The sequence below is a fragment of the Dromiciops gliroides genome, chromosome 3 (assembly GCF_019393635.1).
Source record: "Dromiciops gliroides isolate mDroGli1 chromosome 3, mDroGli1.pri, whole genome shotgun sequence".
NCBI lineage: Eukaryota > Metazoa > Chordata > Mammalia > Microbiotheria > Microbiotheriidae > Dromiciops > Dromiciops gliroides.
Genome location: NC_057863.1, coordinates 365,284,494 through 365,307,777, shown reverse-complemented (window position 1 = coordinate 365,307,777; position 23,284 = coordinate 365,284,494). Strand labels below are relative to the sequence as shown.

General features: G+C 35.1%; 1 protein-coding gene across 1 annotated transcript; it reads right to left on the bottom strand.

The window, feature by feature from the left end:
* Nucleotides 1-8,710: 8,710 nt before the first annotated feature.
* Nucleotides 8,711-9,507, bottom strand: LOC122747627 (triosephosphate isomerase-like). The gene is given in 2 exon segments (XM_043993556.1): nt 8,711-9,234; nt 9,237-9,507. Coding segments are annotated over 2 exon segments (777 nt in total). The 5' UTR covers nt 9,490-9,507.
* Nucleotides 9,508-23,284: the final 13,777 nt, after the last annotated feature.

Genomic DNA, 23,284 nt, shown 5'->3' with positions numbered 1-23,284 from the left:
ACATTCATAGAACTCTGGACTTTTATATAAATAAAACATGACGGGCTGCAACCTTAGATCCATTCCTTGACTAAGATTGACTTAGCAAATCTGAAATTTAGGAGGGATATGTTTCAAGGGATTTGTGGCTGTGTAAAACTTTTAGAGAAGTGGCCATTGAAAGAAACAATTCTAAAACACTCAGTATATGCACTAATAGAATAAGAAAGGTAACAGGAAACCAAGGGGTTTGTAGTAAATAACCTGAAAACTGAGGAAAATTAGTAAAAAAAAAAATAGAAAATACAATTGAGAGAAATAACATGGATTTGTAGGTGTAACTTGAAGAGAGAAAAATATAAAATGAGATTTGATAGGAAATTATTTTAAAAGAGAAAATGCTATTTAAATATATCAAACAGGAAAAGCAAAAACAAAAGCAACTTTTCATTTAGATAAAAATGAAGTCATAATAAGGTTGGATCTAAATCACTTCCATCTATCAAATGTTAATAACAAAAAGATGGTATATAATTAAAACATTGAGGACCGTGTTCTTTAAAGAGTTAGATATTTTCAAATTACAAGTCCCTCATCATATAGGTTTTAGTACTCATCAAATTGGTTAAACATATATGCATACATGTATATATACTCCTTATATACATTTATTTATTAAACATGTATAAATGACATGCACATGTATATTTATGCATTCATGATAGAGAAACACATATATGACTAGACAATAACAAAAACTTGAAAGGGACTATAACGATGCATCAACACAATCAAACTGTTTGATAAGTGAAAAATTCAATTAACCAGATTATTTTGTCTATGCAAAATCAGAACATTGGCTTGAAATATTATTTATTTTTTCACTTACACATTAAATTTTTTAACCAATTCTTTCTTAGTGAGTGTGGAAGGCTCATTTTAGTATAGTCACTAATGTTTGGGCTGAAATAATAATTATAGAAATAGGGTCAATTAACAAAATATTAAAATGTATATTTATCGATTAAATGAGACTGGATCAACATTGTTCTTTATTAGTGAATAGTATTTTATTGGAATAGACACCATTGTTTATAATATACCAGTCACTTTTTTTTTCTTTTGGCTTTTTGCTTATTGCTAGGCTACTCTGACCTTAATTTTCAGGGCTTCTTCCCATCCTAGTTTGTAACTTCTAATCTGCTGCTATATGAAAGATCATAGTATGTAGGTTAATAATCAATACTGAATTAAATAATTCTTAAATTCAATTAATTTACTTCTTAAGTTATCAAATAATATTGCATTGAGTCAGTAAATGACTGAGAATCTCTTCTACAAATAAAAAAAATAAATTTTAGTACATAAGCTTCATTAGGAGGTATTATTTTTGTTTTCTGCTTACTCAAAAACATCTAATTATTTTAAAAGTTTGAAATGACCTTCAGATAACTGAGCTGTACTGTATGTGTCTCTAGATAAAACAACTATCACTCAATGTCCATCACCCTGAAGTGTTTACTGAAAGAGAAGGTTATAAAATGTTGGTATGTAAGTAAGGGGTTACTTTTGCAAAATGTTGTTTGAGTAACCAGAATTAAAGCTTAAGTGGCAATGTACATATTAATAAATACAAATTCTTTAGTACTGCATAACAAAATGATTATTTTTTTGTTAATGAAGCCTTGAATCTATTATTACATGATACAATTCTAAGTACTGTATTTTAATAGATTGTTCCTTATATTCTCCCAAAGGTCCAGAATGTTTTTTATTCACCTTTATATGGGGAGGGTAAAATGCTTCCCATATGCACAGATATAATGCTATTATTCCTGACATTGTCTCATGAGTATCCTAGTTGCATAACACCCAGACAGGTTGGTCATGGCCCAGGGTACATATCCAAGGTATAAAACAGACAGTCTATGTCCATGTTTTAAAACACTGGAATATAAAGTGAAACAAAACAAAACAAAACAAAAGTCACCAATAAATTTTCTAGATCACCTACTTACATACCCATTATTTATCACTAAACAGAACACTGGCTAACAGTCCCTCCAGGCCAATGTCATTATATGGATATACACCTGACAAAAAAGAAAATCACCTTGAAAAGGAGAGAATTTCAGAGGATTCTTTCTCATTTCTATGACAAGAAAATATAAATCATTCCAATATAAACAGAATGTTTGCAGAATAAACTCCTATAAGGTTTTAGTTTTCTGGCTGATTTGGGGTTAAACAAAGAATCATGTTATTTCTTTTCATTAAAAGTTTCAGAAATACATGAATGTGTTCGGTATTAATAAATAAAGTCTTATGGATATTAATTAATTTTCTTTCAGGATCCAAGATTTTACAGGACATGAAAATCATACCTCTAATCATTAGTTTTCATTGTACAATACTAAAGTAAAAGGTATGGGATATTGAGTCAAATATATACTGAACAATGGAACTGCTTTAAGGGTTGATTTTTCTTTTTTCTTTTTTTTGCAGTGTAATGAGGGTTAAGTAACTTGCCCAGGGTCACACAGCTAGTAAGGGTCAAGTATCTGAGGCTGGATTTGAACTCAGGTCCTCCTGAACCCAGGGCTGGTGCTTTATCCACTGAGCCACCTGGCTGCCCCCATGGGTTGCTTTTAAAATTCCCTTTTTATGACTGCCACCTTCATTCTAAAAGTAAAACTCATCAAATAATTTGGATAATTGAGTGGTCTGCTTATTTGTTTCCAATTCTTTGTGGAATTTAATGATATAATAGTTTTAATCCTTTGTTAAAATAATGAAAGTGAGATGGATTAGGACCAATTATCTATATAAAAATGAAAATAAAATTTTTAGATACATTTTCCATTAGTAGCATTCTCTTGGTTATATAATTAATTAATAAATTAATCTTTTGGATCAATGAAAGCTTACATATAAATATCAGAAATATAGATAACTCCTGAAAGCAGACAGCATGATGATGTAATTTTTACACCCAAGTATACTATTATGTTGCTAAACACCTTGTGGGAACTTAATACTATTAGTGAAACTCTACCCCAAACCAACCCAAAATAAAACTTTTATTCATTTATATTTAATGTTTAGTGCATCACTACAGAAGTGGATGAAATACTTTTTTTTTAGTAGCAGAATAAATGTATTACGATGTAAACCTATAAATATCCTGTAGGATCATCAAACCCATACTAGGTAGAATTTCAGTAGAAGGCAGAGAATGTCACGGATAAGATACTTCTCATCTCTTTCCTACATGATTTTGACATATATTTTGAAAGTTTTTTTCATTCCATACAGCTTGGAGGTGATTAGTGTTTGGTACAATGCAATATACTTAAACTATTTCTAAGTTTTGGTGAATTGATGCTGTGTCTGAGTGATCATAGACAATGGTGTTTTCTGTAATAACACACAAATTTAAATATGATTTGTTGGCTGTATTTTTAATTTATAGTTTATTTTCTAAATATGGCTCTTTATTTTAGAAGCTTAGAGTCATTAAAAACATGTAATCTCTGAAATGAAATCCAAGAGCTTTTCTCCAATTCAATACCCACCCCATTTTATTTGAGTGTTTATACAAAATAATTTTATTGATACATAGATCGGTGACTGTCCAACTAATAGAATATCATAGTGGGGAAAATAGTCATTTTTCATCCACTTGGTGATTTATATGTAGATAGGTGAATTCTTTTTTTTCTGCATTAGTCATATTGTGACAGAAGAGTAAGAGCCCAAGGGGAAAACCTCAAAAAAGAAGGAAAAAAACCAGCCCAAAATTAGAAACAGTATGGTTCAATTTGCATTCCTAAACCACAGTTCTTTTTTTTCTGGATGTTAAGAACATTTTCTATTATGAAGTTCTTTGAACTTGTTTTGGACCATTGAATTGCTAAAAAGAGCCAAGTCTATCACCATTGTTCATCACAAAATGTTGCTATTACTGTATACAATGTTCTCCTGGTTCTCCTCCTCTCAGTCAGCATCAGTTCATGCAAGTCCTTCCATGTTTCTCTGAACTCCTGCTCATCATTACTTTACACATTGATTTTTTAAAACTTTGTGTTATAAATTTTCTTCTGCCCTCCCTCCTCATCCTTCCCTATGAAATCCACAAATTCAATATAAGTCATACATGTGCAGTTATGCAAAACATCTTCTCATTAGTCAGGTTGTGAAAGAAAATAGACAAAATACCTTTCAAAGGGGAGCTAACAAAATTATTTTTCAATCTGTATTTAGATAACACCAGTTCTATCTCTGTTGATGGTTTGCATTTTTCATATGTCCTTCTGATAGCATCTTTCTCATCATTTCTTTCACAGTTACTATTGTTAACTTTATTTCCCTCCATATTAATCCCTCCCCTTGATATTTATTCTATTATCTATCTTCCTTCTCCCTATCCCTCCTCGAAAGTGTTTTGCTTTTTACTGCCTCCTTTCCCCAATCTGCTCTTCCCTCAATTGCCTCTCCCCCACCCTTATCCCCTACCCCTCCCACTTTCCCAAAGGGCAAGATTGTTACCATCCCCTCTTGAGTGTGTATGTTATTCTCTCTTTGAGCCAATTCTGATGAGAGTTAAGCTCACTCACACCCACCCCCCCCCCCGCCCCTTCCCCATCTTCCCCTCTACTCCATAAGCTTTTTCTTTTTCCTTTTATGGGAACTACTTTCCCCCAATCCATCTCTCCCTTTCCCTTTCTTCCAGTGTATTCCTCTTAATCCTTAACTTTATTTTGAAGATGTCATCAAGGGTCAGCTAGATGACACGGTGGAGAAAGCACCAGCCCTGGATCCAGGAGGCCCTGAGTCCAAATCCAGCTCTAGACATAAGCTATCCCACCCTTCCTGCTCCACAAAAATACAAGGATAAACAAAAAATAAATACTTTACAGATATCATTCCTTTATATTCAATTCACACCTGTGTCCTCTATGTATATTCCTTTCAGCTGCCCTAATACTGAGAAATATCTTATGAGTTAGGAGTATTATCTTCCCATGTAGGAATGTAAACAGTTTAATATTTTAATGTCTTCATGCTTTCTTTTTCCTGTTTACCTTTTTATGCTTCTCTATGGTCTTGTATTTGAAAATCAAATTTTCTATTCAGTTCAGGATTTTTCATCATGAATGCCCGAAAGTCCTCTTTTTCATTGAAATACTATTTTCCCCCCTAAAAGATTATACTCAGTTTTGCTGGGTAGGTGATTTTTGGCTGTAGTCACAGTTCCTTTGCCCTCTGGAATATCATATTCCATGCTCTCTGGTCCTTTAATATAGATGCTGATAGAACTTTTTTTTTTTAATCCTTACTGTAGCTCCACAGTATTTGAATTCCTTTTTTTCTAGCTGCTTGCAATACTTTCTCCTTGACCTGGGAGCTCTGTAATTTGGCTATAATATTCCTGGAGGTTTTTCTTTTGGGATCTCCTTCAGGAGGTGATCAGTGGATTCTTTCAATTCCTATTTTACCTTCTGCTTCCAGAATATCAGGGCAATTTGACCTAATAATTTCTTGGAAGATGATGTCTAGGCTCTTTTTTTGATCATGGCTTTCATCTAGTCCAGTGATTTTCAAATTATCTCTACCCATTAAAAATGAAAGCAAAATCATATCAGTTATACATGTTAAACCATATAAAACATGTTTCCATGTTAGCCATATCCAAAAAAAGCAAAAGTAATACAATTTTACTTTAATTTACACTGAGTTCATGAGGTTTTTCGCAGAGTTGGATAGTTTTGTTTTGTTTTGTTTTTATCATGAGTACTTTGGAACTGTCTTAGATCATTATATTAATCAAAGTATCCAAATCTTTTACAATTGACCATCATTACAATATTGCTATTACTATGCACAATGATCCCCTGGTTATTCTTATTTCACTTGACATGAATTTAGTATGTCTTGTCATATTTCCCTGCTAAAACCAATCCCTCATCATTTCTTATAGCAGAATTTTACCTATCACAAATCATATATCACAACTTCTTCACCCATTCTCCAAGTGAAGATCATTGCCTCAGTTTTCAGTTATTTGCCACCTCAAAAGGAATGATCATATGGGGGCAGCTAGATGGCGCAGTGGTTAAAGCACCGACCCTGGATTCAGGAGTACCTGAGTTTAAATCCGGCCTCAGACACTTGACACTTACTAGCTGTGTGACCCTGGGCAAGTCACTTAACCCCCATTGCCTGCAAAACAAAACAAAACAAACAAAAAAAGGAATGATCATAAATATGTTGGTACATATAAGTTCTTGTCCTTTTGTCATCGATCTCTTTGGGACACAGAATGAGTAGTGATATTGCTTGGTCAAAGGATATGGATGGTGTGTAGCTAGGTGTCATAATGGATAAGGCAATGGCCCTGGATTCAGAAGGACCTGACTTTAAATCCAGCCTCAGACACTTGACACTTACTAGCTGGGTGACCCTGTGCAAGCCACTTAACCCTCATTGCCCCACAAAAATACAAAACAAAAATAAAACAAACACAAAGAAGCAAAAAAACAACAAAGGGTATGCATGGTTTTATAATCCTTTGGACTTGGTTCCAAAATGTTCTCCAGAATGTTCACCAGGTAGAGTTCACAACTCCATCAACAAACAGTTCTTTGGTGAACCTATTTTCCCTCATTCCCTTCAGCATGTCATTTTCGATAGAGGTGAAGTGTTATCTCAGAGTTGTTTTAATTTGCATTTCTCTAAAAATAGTTATTTAGAGTATTTTATATGTTATAGACAGATTTGAATTTATTCTTCTGAAAATTGCCTGTTCATATCTTTTGTCAATCTTATCAATTGGGGAATAGTTATTATTTCTATGAATTTGACTCAGTTCCCTATATATTTTAGAAATGAGGCCTTAATGAGGCCTCATTAATTTAAAAAAAAGTATTACTTCACTCTCTATGGTACCTGTTAGCAAAATTAAAATCACTGGTTATCTCTTTCAATTAAGTCTAATTTTGTTTTTGCTTTATCTGAGATCATGATTGATATCCCTGGCTTTTTCAATTTCATTTGAAGCATAAGAGATTCTACTCAAGCCCTTTATTTTAATTCTCTGTATTTCTTTTGTATTTCAAGTGTGTCTCTTGCAAACAGCATATTGTTCTCTGGTTTCTAATTCACTTGGCTATCCACTTCTGCCTTATGGGTAAGTTTATCCCATTTACCATTATGATTGACAATTTTGTATTTCTCTCCATCTTATTTTCTTTACTGTGTTCCTCCTCAAAAGTCTGTTTTGCTTCTGACTACTACCTCCCTTATTCTGCCCTCCCTTTACCACCTCTTCCATATCTATTAACTCTTCCCTCTTCTAGTTCCCTATTGGATAAGATGTATTTCCATACTTAATTGAATGTCTATATCTACATCTATCTCTACATCCATATCCATGTCTATATCTATATCTATCTTCTCTCTTTAAAGCAATTCTGATGAGATTCAAGAACTGCCCACAACCTCTTGCCTCTTTCCTCAGTCCACTGTAAAATCTCTTCATTGTGTGACTCTTTTATGTGAAAAAAATCCCCATTATACCTCTCCTTATCCCAGTGCATCCCTCTTTCTCATTCCTTTTTCTTAAAATCATCCCAACATAATTGACTCACACTCATTCCCTCTGTCTATGTAGACTCCTTCTAACTGAATTAATGATAATACTGTTCTTAAGAGTTACATGCATCATTTTTCCATATAGGAATGTAGACAGTTTAACTACATTTTGTCTCATTATTACTTTTTAATAATTACTTTTTTGTGCTTCTCTTGAATCTTGTGTTTGAATATAAAATTTTCAATTCAGCTCAGTTATTTTCCTCAAGAAGGCTTGGAAGTCTTTGATTTCATTGAATAGCTATTTCCCCCTGAAAGATTATACTCAGTGTTGTTGGATAGGTTAATTTTGGTTATTCTTATCCAATTTTTTTTTTTGCCTTCTTGAAAATTGTACTCTCAGCTCTCTACTCCTTTAGTGTGGAAGGTGTTAAATCTTGTGTGATCCAAACTGGAGCTCCATTATATTTGAGTGTTTTTTTTTTTTCTGGCTACTGTTAATATTTTCTCTTTTATCTGGTAGCTCTAGCATTTGGCTATCATATTCTTGAGAGTTTTCATTTTTTATTTCATTCAGAAGGTGATTCATGGATTCTTTCAGTTTCTATTTTTCCCTCTGGATCTAAGATATTGAAGCACTTTTCTTTATAACTTCCTGAAAAATAATGTGAAGGCTATTTTTTTTTCACATAACTTTCAGGTAGTCCAAGAATTCTTGTTATCCCTCTTTTATCTGTTTTCTAGGCCAGTTGTTTTTCTGAGACATTTCAAGTCCATATTTTCATTCTTTTGACATTTATTTATTGTTTTTGATATCCAAGAGTCATTAGGTTTCACTTGTCCATTTCTTTTTTTAAAGGAATTCTTTTCTTGAGTGAGTTTTTATACTTCTTTCACCATTTGGACAATTCTACTTTTATTTATTTGTTTGTTTGTTTTATTTTATTTTTTGGTGCTTCTTTAAAATTTATAGTAAATGGAGAAAGCCCTGGTCCATTGGAGGAAGGGTTTAAGAGCTGAGAACTGGTGCATACAGTCTACCTGATGGAGGAAGGGGTAGCTTGAATGGGACCATGGGGGAGCGGAATCCATATCACAATCACATTAGAGGGGGAGGGGTAAACAGTACTTGTGGAGCCTAGTCCCAGCTCTGTAGGACTGCATGGAAGGTGCAGTCTTTGGCTTGAATGATGTCCAGGAATTCAGGCTTAAGGGAAGCTCCACCCACCAGGAAGCCATCTACATCAGCCTGGCATGCTAGATCCTTATAGTTGGCCCCTGTCACAGAGCCTCCATAATTGATCCTAGTAGACTGTGATACAGATTCTGAGATATAGGTCTTAAGCCAGCATCGAAACTTCTCATGTACCTTCTGGGCTTCCTGGCATGTGGCTGTCTTGCCAGTACCAATAGCCCAGCCTAGTTCATAGGCTAGGACAACTTTATTCAAGTCCTTCACATTATCTGCAATGGCCTCAGTCTGGTCAAAAAACACCTTCTCAGTGATTCCAGCTTCCCTCTCATCCAACTTCTCACCAATACAGGCAATCACTCCCAGGCCTTCTGACAGGCCATGGGCTACCATCTGTCCAATGAGCTCATCAGACTCCCCAAGGATATGTCTTCTTTCAGAGTGTCCCAGGATCACCCAGTTGGCCCCCAGTCCTTAATCATGGCCAGGCTGATCTCCCCAGTAAATGTACCCTTGGCCACTTTGTAGCAATTCTGAGCAGCTACACCAAGTTTTGCATCCAATTTCTGACAAAAAAAGTCAAGGTAGATGGAAAGGGCTCCATAGACCACTTCAGTGTTGGCAGGCACCTTGGCCCCATTGATCAAAGTAATGACCTCCCCCAGACACTTCTTCTTACCATTCATTTTCCAATTTCCCCCAATGAAGAACATTTGGGATGCCATGGCTTGCTGATGATGGGCAGTAAGTCTGGGGGAGATTGAAGGTCAGCAGTAGAGCTTCTCTTGTAACCAACTGCAATTATTTCTTTTTGCCCTATAAGCATGACCTAGAACTCTTTATGGTCAACAGAGTTGCCAATCAGTACCAGCTACACCCAGTGCCACCAAAGCTTCCGCTGTAATCTTTCTGAATAGTTGTCCAACCCCCTTATCATCTCTGGGATGAAAGTTCCTGAAATTGTTGTCACTGCTACCCATATCACAGTCATCTCTAACGTCCATTGGTTGTGTTGCTGCAATGATCTGGGGCTATTCCAATCCCAGTTTCATGAACATCTGTCAACCTCCTAAGTTGTTTTGGGCTGGAAAAATGTCTTATTCTGACCTTTTGTTGGTCCTGCTGCTCTAAAATCTGATTTGAGCAGTTATATTAAATTATTTTATAGGGGAATGTTGGGAAAGTTCAGCTGAGTTGTTGCATCTATTCTGCCACTTTTGCTCTACCTGACCACGATCATTCTTATTGGCTGAGTTCTTATGGATATGTTGAGGTCCTATTTGTAGTACTGGGATTTGTTGACTGGCAGTCCATGAAAGGAAGCAAACTTCTGATTTAAAATTCAAGCCGCTGGGACAGCTAGGTTGGCGCAGTAGATAGAGCACTGGCCCTGGAGTCAGGAGGACCTGAGTTCAAATGTGGCCTCAGACACTTAACACTCACTAGCTGTGTGAACCTGGGCAAGTCACTTAACCCCAATTGCCTCACCAAAAAAATCAAATCAAATCAAATAAAAAATTCAAGTCACCAGACTATGTCCTGCTAGGTATTTATTGTTGCCAAATTTTGATATCCTGAAATGGTAAGTTGCAATGCTTCTGGGGTTTCCCTGATCAATTTTCATTGAACAGTGTCTGGCCTCTAAAAACAATTCTTCTAGAATTGTTGCTGATAATTAAATGATTCTGGATTGTCATCCTAAGCATTTTGGTGTCATAAACAAATCTACATACTTCTGCCATTTTAAACGTTCTTTGTCAACATGTTTGCTTGAGTTCATGTGGATGCCATTCATGAAGGAGCTGCTGATTTTACTCTTGGATCATAGGATTTCAAAGGCACAATTTTAATTACATCTTTAATTACATTTGACAAGTTAAATGGTAGTGTACCTGTTGTTAACTTTTACTTTGCTTGGTGAGGTGATGTTTACTCATTCCAAAAAAAATTTTTTTGTAGGTTTTGACATGCTATTGTTGTCACTGTTGTCATCATTATTGTCACTGACATCATCACCATTGTTATCACCATTATCATCATCATTCCTCCCTCCTACTTGAATACCTCATTTTTCATGTAAATAACTGTGAATTCTCAAGAGTTATGCCAGGTGAAGGCAAGCTCAGGCAGTCTTTCCAAAGGAAAAAGGCTTCAGATGTTAGTCTAGTGATGAACTCATGTGAATGGATATGGCTATTGTCTCGCCCCAGCCAAAAACAAACAGGTTCAGCTTCTCATGATGAATTTTTTACTCAACATCATCTCTTGAAATTTTGATGAATGAAATATGCATATCAATGAAAATATCTGTTTTATTAGATAATAAGACAGAATTAAAAATTACCTTAGAGATCATTGACTCATTATAATCATAATCGATACTATGAAGAAGAGAAGAAATTCTATTAACCACTATTAATATGGTAAACAAGTTTTGAACAGTAATATGTCTAAATCATTTTTTATTTTTTTTAGGCAAGAAAATGAGGTTTAAGTGACTTGCCCAAGGTCACACAGCTACTCAAGTAACAGAGGATTTGAACTCTGGTCCTCCTGAATCCAGGGTGGGTGCTTTATCCACTGTGCTACATAGCTGCCCCCTAAATATTTTTTAATCTTTATTTGTTTGACACCATCTCCCTTCCTTTGTACCCGTTTCTGCTTTCTGGATCTCCCATTGTAGTTCTATACTTTGTAGTTAAAATAATTCCTTCTGTTCCAATAAAACCCCAAGTAGTTTGGAAAATTGTAAGGATATTTTCCATGTTTTTTTAAAATGAAAAGTCGCTCTGATTAAGATAAAGATAGACGTGGAAATTAAATAAAGGTGATTGATTTAGTGTGAGTTTCAGAAGATACTCTTTCCATAGGGACAGTACCTATTGTCAACTTCCCACTCCTAACAATGCTTTGTTAAAGAATTTAAATATTTGCCACATCAATCAAGTTGCACTCAAGTTATGGTTGTCTGTTTTTAGTTGATATCCTGGTTTGACTCACATTCCCATGTATAACCAATTTTTTCCAAGTTGATGATTTTCATATTTCTAAACCTTTATCTCTGTTATATGGATGATGAAGTAGAGAATAGATTAAATATGTAGGTAGGAAGTATATGTTCAATAAATGTTTGCTGGGGCAGCTAGGTGGCACAGTAGAAAAAGCACCGGCCTTGGATTCAGGAGGACCTGATTTCAGATCTGTCCTCACACATTTGACACTAGCTGTGTGATGCTGGGCAAGTCGCTTAACCCTAAATTGCCTCACCAAAACAAAACCAAAAAAAAAAGACTCCTATCCTGAAAAATAAATAAACAAATAAACAAACAAACAAACAAATTAATTAATAAGTAAATGGATAAATAAATAAATAAATGAATGAATAAATGAATGATAAATAAATAAATCCTGATGCATTCATATTTTATCTGAGGGTTTTTGTCACATTTTCTCTGATATCGTGTTTTGGATTTTTTTTTTGGTTTTTGGTTTTGTTTTTTTTTTTTCCTGGTAAATGCCTACATCTGGGATAGCTCCTTGGAAGTATAGATTTCTGCTGAGGTCATGGGATCATAGGCTTAGAGCTGGAAGGGACATTTGAAGTCACCTATTCTAATCCTTTCAAACTGTAATACAGATGAGGAAACTGAGGCCCAGAGAGATTAAATGCCTTGGATAACAAATAATAAATGTCAAAGTCAGGATTTGAAGTCATGTCCTTTGACTCAAAATCCAACACATTTTCCACTGAACTAAGATATACAGGATTGTTTCAGTAGAGTCTCTTCAGATATCAAAAGACTGCTCATGTTTATATCTTCATGACAAAGAAACAAATGCACAAAAACTATATTAAGTAGTCTACTAGGTTCTGATACTCTATTGATTTGGAATGAAACATGTTGCCTCCCTTATTTAATTATTCAAAACATCATATGAAATATACTAACTTAAGTACCTGAATATTCAACCCTGTTAATGAAGGGCTTTTATTTTTAAAGAATCATTTCATAATAGAATCCTGGATATTATATTTATCATCATGTGTTGATATACTGTTTGTCATCTCTTTGTGAAGTCTGTCCAAAACTTTGGTCTGGGAAACTCATGAGAACATTTTACTTTTATTTTCCCATATAAACATGATCTATTGATTTCCTTCATGACTCAATCCTCAGGGTTTTGTTGTTGTTGTTGTTTTATACAGCTGATTCTCACATTTTTCAAGTACATCACTTTTTCCTCAGTGTCTATAAAAAGCATGCTCCTCAATTAAACAGGGCCCTTGATTTTATTTCACATAAGATACTGCCTCTGCTAATTTTATGCCATTTGTACTCTTCTACTATGGAATCCCTTTCTCCTACCTTTATGTCCCATGAGCAATTCTGCCCGTAAGTAGAACCAATTTTAGCACCATGATATGATTTGAAAGATATTCTCCATTTTTAAAAAAAAAAGTGGATAAAAACAAAAATAAAAGAATAAAAGTACTTGCCCCAAAGTGTGGACTTTGTGTATACCTATTTAAACTAGTTTGTAAGATTTTCTTTTTATTTGACTGTTGGGAGTCCACATTTCCCTACATTCTTCTTGATGAAGTAGAGAACTTAATGTTCTTCTAGTGAGGATTTTATTTCATTTTCATAACTTACCTGAATTTTCATGTAAGCTTACTCCTAGGATGTTAGATTCAGTCTCAGAACTAGAAGGATCCCAGAGGTCATCTAGGCTCTCACATCCATCAATAGGAAGCTGCTTCACAAGCAGCAGTCTTGACGAGAGATGATCCTATCTTTTCTTCTAATGATGAGAGAACTCATTGCTCTAAATGGAATGCATTCCATTTTAGGAGAGACCTACTTATTAGGAAATTCTGTCTTATGTCTAAATGAAATTTTACTCTGTTAAACTTTCACCCATTGCACTTGGTTCTATGTTCTAGGGCCAAAAGCAACAAGCAGAATCCATCTTCTATATAATAACTGTGTTGTTTGTAATGACCATCATATGCTATATTTTCTTCTTGAACCTCTCTTCTCTCCAAGCTGTATACTTGATATCCTAAACTACAAACCCAAAACACCTTGGAGAAAGTTGAAATATTGAGCCTCTGAGAAGAGAAACACATTTCTCAGATTCCAGATCAGCCTCAACAAAACACTTCATGCCGATTTTATTCTGTTTCTATCTGTGCCCAGATTAAACAAAATCCAGTTAGTTTCATCTGCCAGGATTTTTTCCCTTCCCCATTTCATTTTTAAACCATGCTGCAGAAAGCAAAAGGGAAAAAAAATCAAATTAGATGGCAAGGTTTCCAGTGCAATGAGTTTGCTCATCCTTAGTTTATCTTTGGCAAATGAGCATGTATAAAACAGTCCACCTCCTGTTCTAGTTGCTACGATATAAGGCAGTTCCACTGAATGACCCTGTTAGCCTAACCTTCAATTTGCTGGGATTTGAACTCTGAGTTACAGCTTACTAACATAGTTTAACAGCTGGTACAAGGGCTTCTTTTGAATTTTTAATCACATGAATTAAAGATGGCTGGAGATGCTTTCTCAGACTTTTCCTAGCAGTGATCCAATGCACAAGAAGACAAGCATAGGTAGGCCCTGGAGAATTAAAAGCACAAAGAAGCTGTGTCTTGTGAAGCTGTACTGACTACACTCTTTGCTGACCAAACTGGCAATGCATATAGTAAGGATTATGTAAGAAAATCGGTGTGTGCTATGCAGTGCAACAATAAGTTCATAACATGGTTCATTGTAGTGAAATATATGAAATAGAAGTGAAAGCAGATTTTTTCCCAAGCCAAATTTAGATAGGAAGTCCCCTGAATGCAGATGTGCCCATATTTAAGAAAACTGAATATGCAAATATATCAAGCAGAAAAATCAGAGAATGGTTATTGTCCATTGAAAAAGATGCATCATTTTCACCTGTGGATTTCTTAAATAGTTATTTCCCCAATAAACACTTCCTCCCATAGCACTTTGGAATTTACAGAGTGCTTCCCACTTAAATATAATCTCCCTTGTGTAGAGAAAACATATTAAACTAGACTAGATGAATGGAGTGACTCTTGTCACATAGGTAAATGTCAGAACTTGGATTTGAACCCAGACCTTTTCCTTCAATTCCTACAAAAAATTGTGATTTGATTATTTTTAATGAATTCTTTCAGCTTTTTAAGGGACTGTCTAGTTTTTAAAATGAGGTACACATTTAGACAATAAAGAAAGCAATTCAGAAGTGTATCTTCATTCCCTTAACTTCTTTTCATTGCTTTTTAAAAAATTTTCCATTCCAAACTCTCTCCCTTTTTCCAGAACCTCACCCACCCATTAAAAAGACAAATAATACAATATTCACACAAATGAAGTCATGTAAACCTTGATTTTTTAATTCCATATTTGTCATGTTGAAAAAAAGGCAAGAAAAGTATAATGAAAAATATGCTTCAATCGGCATTCATTTCTTTCTCTTGAGGTACATAAGTCCTTTGGATAGAATCATAGATAGAATGCCATGCCTGCAGTCAGGAAGTTTCATCTTCCTAAGTTCAAATCTGACCTCAGACACTTATTAGCTGTGTGACCCTTGGCAAGTCACTTAACCCTGTTTGCCTCAGTTTTCTGATCTGTAAAATGATTTGGGAAGGAAATGGCAAATAATTCTAGTATCTGTACCAAGAAAAACCCAAATTGAATCAGAAGAGTTAGACATGACTAAAACACATAAACAACATGAACATTGTATTGATTAAAGTAGCTAAATTTTCCACAGTTGATTATTGTTATAATATTGCTATTACTACATACAATGTTCTCCTGGTTCTTCTTATTTCATTTTGCATTAGTTCATATAAGTCTTACCAGATTTTTCTACAACCATATTGTCATTTCTTATTGCACAATAGTATTGCTTCACAATCACATATCACAACTTCTTCAGTCATTTCCCAGTTGATGGGCATCCGCTCAATTTTCCGAGTCTTTGACACCAAAAACAAACAAACAAACAAACAAAAACCCCAGACAAAACAAACAAAACAGCTGCTATAAATATTTTTGTACACATAAACTGTTTTCATTCCCTCTCCCTCCCCCGTTAACCTCTTTATTGTATTGACCAAAGTAATAGCATAAAAGGCTTTGCATAATTTTAGACACCTTTGTTCATAATTCTAAATTGTTCTCCAGAATGATTGGACCAGTTCACAACTCTACCAACAGTGTTTTAATGTACTTCTGTCTCCACATTCCCTCCAGCATTTGTCATTTTCTTTTTTATCATGTTATCCAATATGATAAGTTTGAAATGGTACCTCACAGTTGTTTTAATTTATAATTCTTTAATTATAAGTGATTTGGAGTGTTTTGTATGCCTATTAATAGCTTTGAATTCTTCATTTGCAAACTGCCTGTTCATATATTTTGACCATTTATCAATTGTTGAATTGCTTTTATTTTTACAAATTTGACTTAGTGCCTTATATATTTGAGAAATGAGATATTTATTGGAGAAACTTGTGGCTTAAAAATCACTTGGTTTGGGAGGCAGTCAGGTGGTGCAGGGGATAAAGCACTAGCCCTGGATTCAGGAGGACCTGAATTCAAATCCAGCCTTAGACCCTTGACACTTACTAACTGTGTGACCCTGGGCAAGTCACTTAATCCTCATGGACCTGCAAAAAATTTTTTTTTTTAATAAATCACTTGGTTTTGTGTTTTTCTTCTAATTTTGTCTGCATTGGTTTTATTTTTTGTGCAAATGCTTTTAAATTTCATGTAAACAAAAAAATCATGCATTTTACCTCCTGTGATCCTCTCTATCTCTTATTTAGTCACAAACTCTTCCTTTATGAGACAGGTAATTTTTTACATGCTCCTCTAATTAGATATATCTAATTAGATATATTTCAACATAATATGCTCATTTTAAACTTATCTTGGTTAAACTTATAAGGTATGGGATGTTCGTCTATGCCTACTTTCTACCAGACTTCTTCCAATTTTCTTGATTTTTTTCCAAATAGTGTATTCTTATCACAATTGTTTGTATTATTCATTTAACTTTCTTAAATGAATTTACAAGTGGTGACAATACTAATGTGGCCTGGTTGATGGGAAGATGAAGAAGAGGAAGCTTTATACATGTTTCTGGGTGGACATAATTATTTGTTGCCTTTGTAAATTTCTACATTTTGGGGAAGATAAGAGGATTAAATAAGATACCCTTTTCCTCACCTCACAAAACTTATATTCTAGCATAGGAACAAGATATCAGCAGAGATAGCAATCATACATTTTCCTAGCAAGTCTTTTTTCCTATCCCATAGACCTTAATTAGGTTTTCCTTGTTCACAAGGGCCTTTATAAATAGGCCCTGCTTTTGTACCAAGGGCATTATTAGACTGTGTTGATTTTCTTTCCCCATCAAGTAACCTATTAGATATAGGAAGTGAGAATTGCTATTTATGTTTCCTTCTAATTCAGTTTAGGAGCTTACATTCTTACAGCTTAATGTATGAAGAGAACAAAACTAAAACAGGGAAAGGGAAAAAGTAAAGGAAATTCAACTCATTAAAAGGTCCATTTCTGGCCAAAGAGCAAAGAACTAAAGAGACTTAATGCAGTCAGCAAGTTCTAATGCTGATATGTCTCAATGGGGAAAGTCAGAAAGGAAAAAAAATAATTTATCATTATTCTGGAGAATATTTAATACATTTTTATTCTTTTGAAGTTAGTTTTCTGTGTTTTTATCTTATCTTCTTTTTATTTAACTTTTAAAATATGAATTGATAGTAAAATTTATTTTCCAATGCCATCTCCTTAGAACCATGGTATAGAATATCCTGTTAGGAATGGAAATAAGACTTATAGCAGTCATTTTCTGATTATAGACTTGTTAGATGCTGCTTTAAGTTACTAAAAGAAGGCAGCTAGGTGGCTCAGTTAATAAAGCACCTGCCTTGGATTCAAGAGGACCTGAGTTCAAATCTGTCCTCAGACACTTGACACTTACTAGCTCTGTGACCCTGGGAAAATCACTTAACCCCCATTTCCCTGTAAAAAAAAAAGTTATGTTCTCTTTCCCTGCAAAATCTCTTAAAAGGGGATTGGCCAAAACCATTGTGTCTGTTCCATGAATGCTGTGTTAATCATGTTCCTATTTATATGGGCTAGTTTCTCTACCTCAGGCACCTCTTTGGGCCTGTCAGTAACCTTCATTCTGAATATGTGGCCTACATATAGAGTGGAAGTATGGTATTGTTGCTTTGATAAAGTATGTGATCAAGGAAAAAAATACATTTTTTTTTCTGGGACGCAATATCACCATCTGCAAAATCAGGGGACTGGACTAGTCCCCTGATAGTGCCACTCTTCTACATGATTAGATTAAATTTCTCTTTATGGATACTCAGTGGGATTGATCATTTCAGCCAAACAACTAACTAATCTCATGTATAAAATCAGTTAAAACTATGGAAGTTCTCAAGTATGTTGAGAAAAGAGGAGGGGATAACTGAAGGAATAGTGGGTCAGAAAGAGAAAAAAAATGTTTTCAAGGCTCCTGGGAGAGAGAGCTGGTAGAAGTCTTGTGATTTCCCTCAGAGGGACTTGTCTCACATTTCTATTAACATTCCCAGCATATATTGCTTTTTACATCTTATTTGAGAATAAGCACTTAATAAATGCTCTATTCATCCTTTCATTCACTTATGTAATAAGAATATAGATTTTCATTGGACATAAAGAAAAATCTTTGAAAAACAAATAGCAAAATACAGAACTGTAATGTGTTGTGCCAGAAACTAGAGAACTCTGACTGAGACATCTAGGTGACACAGTGGATAAGAGTTCTGGAAGACCTGAGTTTGAATCTGGCTTCCCACTTTACTACTTGTATAACCCTGAGCAGGTGACTTAATATCGGTTTGCCTTGGTTTCCTTGATTTTAAACAGGGATAATAAAACCATCTACTTTGAAGGGTTATTTTGAGGATCAAATGAGATAATATTTGTAAGGCACTTAGCACAGTGCCTGGCACATAGAAAATGCTATGAAAATTCTTATTTCCAGGGGCAGCTAGGTGGCGCAGTGGATAAAGCACTGGCTCAGGATTCAGGAGGACCTAAGTTCAAATCCAGCCTCAGACACTTGACACATACTAGCTGTGTGACCCTGGATAAGTCACTTAACCCTCATTGCCCCACAACAACAACAACAAAAAAATCTTATTTCCTCCACTTTCCTAATTGATAGCTAATGTTTGAGCAGAAAGTGGTTGACCACCTGTCAAGAAAGTTCTACACAGGGATTATGATCTATGTCTTTGGCTGACATGTCCTATCTTGTCTGATCTTAGAAGCTAAACTGTCAAATTTGGTTAGTATTTGTTATATGGGAATTGGCCTGGGAAAAACAAGTGCTGTTTTTGTTTGTTGTTTTGAGGGAGATAGATGTCACAGTGGATGGAGTCCTGGATTTGGAGTCAGGAGGACCTATTTGAATCTTTTCTCAGGTGCTCACCAGCTGTGTGACCTTGGATAAGTCACAATCTCTCTTGGACTCAGTTTACTCAATTACAAATGAAGATAAGAATAATATCTGCCTCTTAGGGTTGTTCATGAGGTTTGCATAAGATAGCATATGCAAAATTATCAAAATGATTTGTGGACCTTAAAGTACTTCATAAATATTAGCTATTATTTAGACAGAGGGAAGAAAAGGTGACTTCTGAAGTCTTAACTCAAGATTCTCTGACTATTTAACTAAAACTTGAGAGACCAAACCATTTGTCAAACAGAGAATCTATTTATGCTGGGGATAAACATGCAGAAGAAAAAAGCAAGTTAAGGCAGAGAATCTGGATGTTTCAGATGGATGTAAAGCCAAAAATAGCAGACAGAGAAGAAAAGAGGATTCAGGTGCCTGAATCAGTCAGATTTCAGGTCCCTTAGGTTACCAGTGCTGCCCCCCAACTTTCATATTCTTTCTGGTTTATACCATGCAGGTGGAAGAGTTTTTCCCAACCAGAGTCAGTGGCTTCAGCAACTATGATGAAATTACTTCAGACTGCCAGTTGGCTCATATAATAATGCTATCTTTAGGGTATGCTAAAGAAAGGCAAAAGTATCATGCAGGAAGACGTAGCAGCTGAGTTAGTTGCATGTGCCTCTAACTCAGATTTGAATGGTGAAGCTGAAGAGCCTAAAAGCAGCTGGGAGAATGGGACCCCAAGGAATGGCAATGGACGAGATGGTTATTAATTTTCCCTCTTGTGATCTTTCATCTTTCATTTTGTGTGAGTTTCAATTCAGACTCACAATCACCCCTGATTATCTTCCTCCTCTCTCCATGTTTCCTTATTTAGTTTTTCAGATGCTTCTAGAGGAGGAAGACAGAAAACAAGAGTGGTGTGAAGCACTCTTGTCTTTGCTATTTCTCTGGGGCCTTTGTATCATTTTTTTTATGTTGGGGAAGTGAAGGATAAAGAAAGAAATCTAGAGATCTCTGTTTCTCTCCAGAAATGTCTTTAGTTCCTGACCTCAGAGAGATACTTAGCAGTGTGGTCTGAGGCACCAACCATGTATTTGTAAACTGGTAGAGATCTTATTTGTGACAAAAATAATTATGTGGTGGTCATGCTCTGTATAGCACGTTATTTTATCCTAGTTCTCTTTGTTTCACAAAGTTTGACTTTTGTAAAATCATAGAATGTTAGAGCTTTAGGGGATATTAGAGACTACCTAGCCCAACTATTTTTATAAGTAAGGAAAATGAGGGAGAGACTGGGTTAAGTTCACACAGCAAGTTAATTTAATATCCTTGTGGTTTCCTGAACATTCAATTTTGGCAGATTTAAACTGTAACTACTGGTCAAGTGAATGGGAAAGAAAGAAGTCAGGGTACCTGTTTTTGAATTCTGGCTTAAGTATTAACCAACTCTATGATCATAGTCATCCTACCTCTCTAAATATGCTTGCTTATCTATAAAATGGGGATAAGAATACTTACACTGTTTGATTCTCACTGTTGTGAAGAAGCACTTTTAATCTAAAAGTACCGTGTGCATTCTCATTATGGCATTAGGAAACTTTATTCAAAACATATTGTTTCCTCACTTTTCCTAACAGAATCAAATGTTCACTTTGCTTGAGTGAACTCCCAATGAGCCATGTACCTTATCCATTTAAAAAAAAATACAACATGTTTGTTGAGTATTTGTTATATGCAATGCACTATATTAGATTCTATGGGGAATACAACATATACGAAATGAGCTCTGCCTCCAATAATCTTATAATATATTTGCATACATAAAAAGTTAAGTTATAATGTCAAATCATATATGAAAGTAGACTAAAATGAGACAAAGTGGTGACATTTGAATCCATGTCTTCTAACCCAAAATCCATTGTAATTTTCTCTTTTATCATGCTATCTCTCTTATGGTGTGCTACTATTAATAGAAAAAAGTGATAAGGAGGGAAGGGTTTTGGGGAAAAGATCATGGTTTCTATTTGGGAGATGTTGATTTTCCATACATAAGCTTTAAGCAATAATCCAGACCATACCAGCAGTGATGGGTTTGCTTTCCCAGGAAATGCCAGAATGGTCAAACCATAACTTCTAGAAAAAAGTCATTGCAATAGCATATGGTGCTATGAAGCATATCTCTTATACTGCCTATCAAAGCATCAACAGCATCTTCCCATTAAGAGTTACTCACAGGGGCAGCTAGGTGGCATAGTGGATAAAGTACTGTCCTGGATTCAGGAGGACCTGAGCTCAAATCCAGCCTCAGACACTTGACACTTATTAGCTGTGTGACCCTGGGTAAGTCACTTAACCCTCATTGCCCTGCCAAAAAAAATAATAATTAAATTTTTTAAAAAGAGTTACTCAATACTCCTGTAAACTCACTGTATACAGTCATCTTCCAAATATGGCATTAGAGAAGCCTCAGAGTAATAAATTACTATTGATTTTTAAGGATATAACAAATTGCTAAGGCAAGAAAGGATTATAAGCTATATAAGATATATCAGTGCAGGGATAATCCACCATATGGATATAGTCACACCTCTTTGAAATACTGAAGCATTAAAGATATCCTACTGATATATAAACATTAAGAAATTTCTCCTTTTTACTAATTTGGCATAATGACCTTAGCTAGTATCGCTACCTCCATGACCAGTCTTCAAGCAGCACATGTTAACTTAAATGTGATGGTAGTTAGGACAGAATTACAGATCACTGGGTTTGGGAGGGACTCTAGACAGCATCTTGTTTCACACATAAACAAAACCAAAGAGTGTTTTCTACAAGCTAAGCAACAGATGGTCACATAGCCTTTTTAAAAGATCATTAATAAAAGAATATGAGGGGGCAGCTAGGTGGTGCAGTGGATAGAGCACTGGCCCTGGAGTCAGGAGTACCTGAGTTCAAATCCGGCCTCAGACACTTGACACTAGCTGTGTGACCCTGGGCAAGTCACTTAACCCCAACTGCTTCACCAAAAAAAAATATATATATGAAAACTGGAAGTCTTAATTTAACACTTTTAAGATTTGCAAATTACTTTATATATGTTAACTCAACTTTGGGAAATGTATTATTATTATGCTCATTTTGCAGATGAAGAAACTGAGGCACAGAGTGGTTAAGTGTCTTGCCCAGGGGCACACAAATCATCAGTATTGGATGTTGGATTTGCATCTCGTCATTCCTGACTGTAAGTCCAGTACTATTTCCCTGTGCCAAAATTCAATAAGTCCTGAGGTAATCCTTTACACTTTGGGGGTATCCTTAACTTGAAGATACTTTTCCTTACATCAAACAGAAATATGTCCTTTTGCAATTTTCATTCAACACTTATAATTCAGCTGCCTGGGACAAATAGAACACATCAGAAGTATAAATAATTTTCTATGTGACAATCTTATAAGTACTTGAAGACAGTTCTCCTTTGCCCTTAGCTTTCTCTTTTCTATGCTAGAAATTCTTTCAGTTCATTTACATATGTAGGAACTTGAGGATATTCACCATTATGTCTCCTTTGCTTGGTCTCTAGCGAATCGGTCTCCCTCCTAATATATGATGCTGAGAAAAGCATATAATGTTCTAGGTATTTTCTGACCCAACACCATATCAGAACTATCTTCTCGTTATTCTTGGAAATGATGCTTCTCCTAAAGTTGCTTAAGATTGCATTTGCATTCTTGGGTACCATGTCAGAACATTTACTTATGAGTAACTTGTATTTCACTTTAAAAAAACCCAACTTTTTTTCTCCACAAAAACTACTAACATGTCTACCTTACCTTTAACTTTAAAAAAATAAATAAACATTTTTATTTAAGGTTTTGAGTTCCAAATTCTATTGTTCCTTCTTTACTTCCCCTTCTAGTCCTTCCTAAGGTGGTAAGCAATCATATAGATTATACATGTACAATCTTCTAAAACATTACCATATCAGTCATTTTGTATAAGAAAACTTGAATA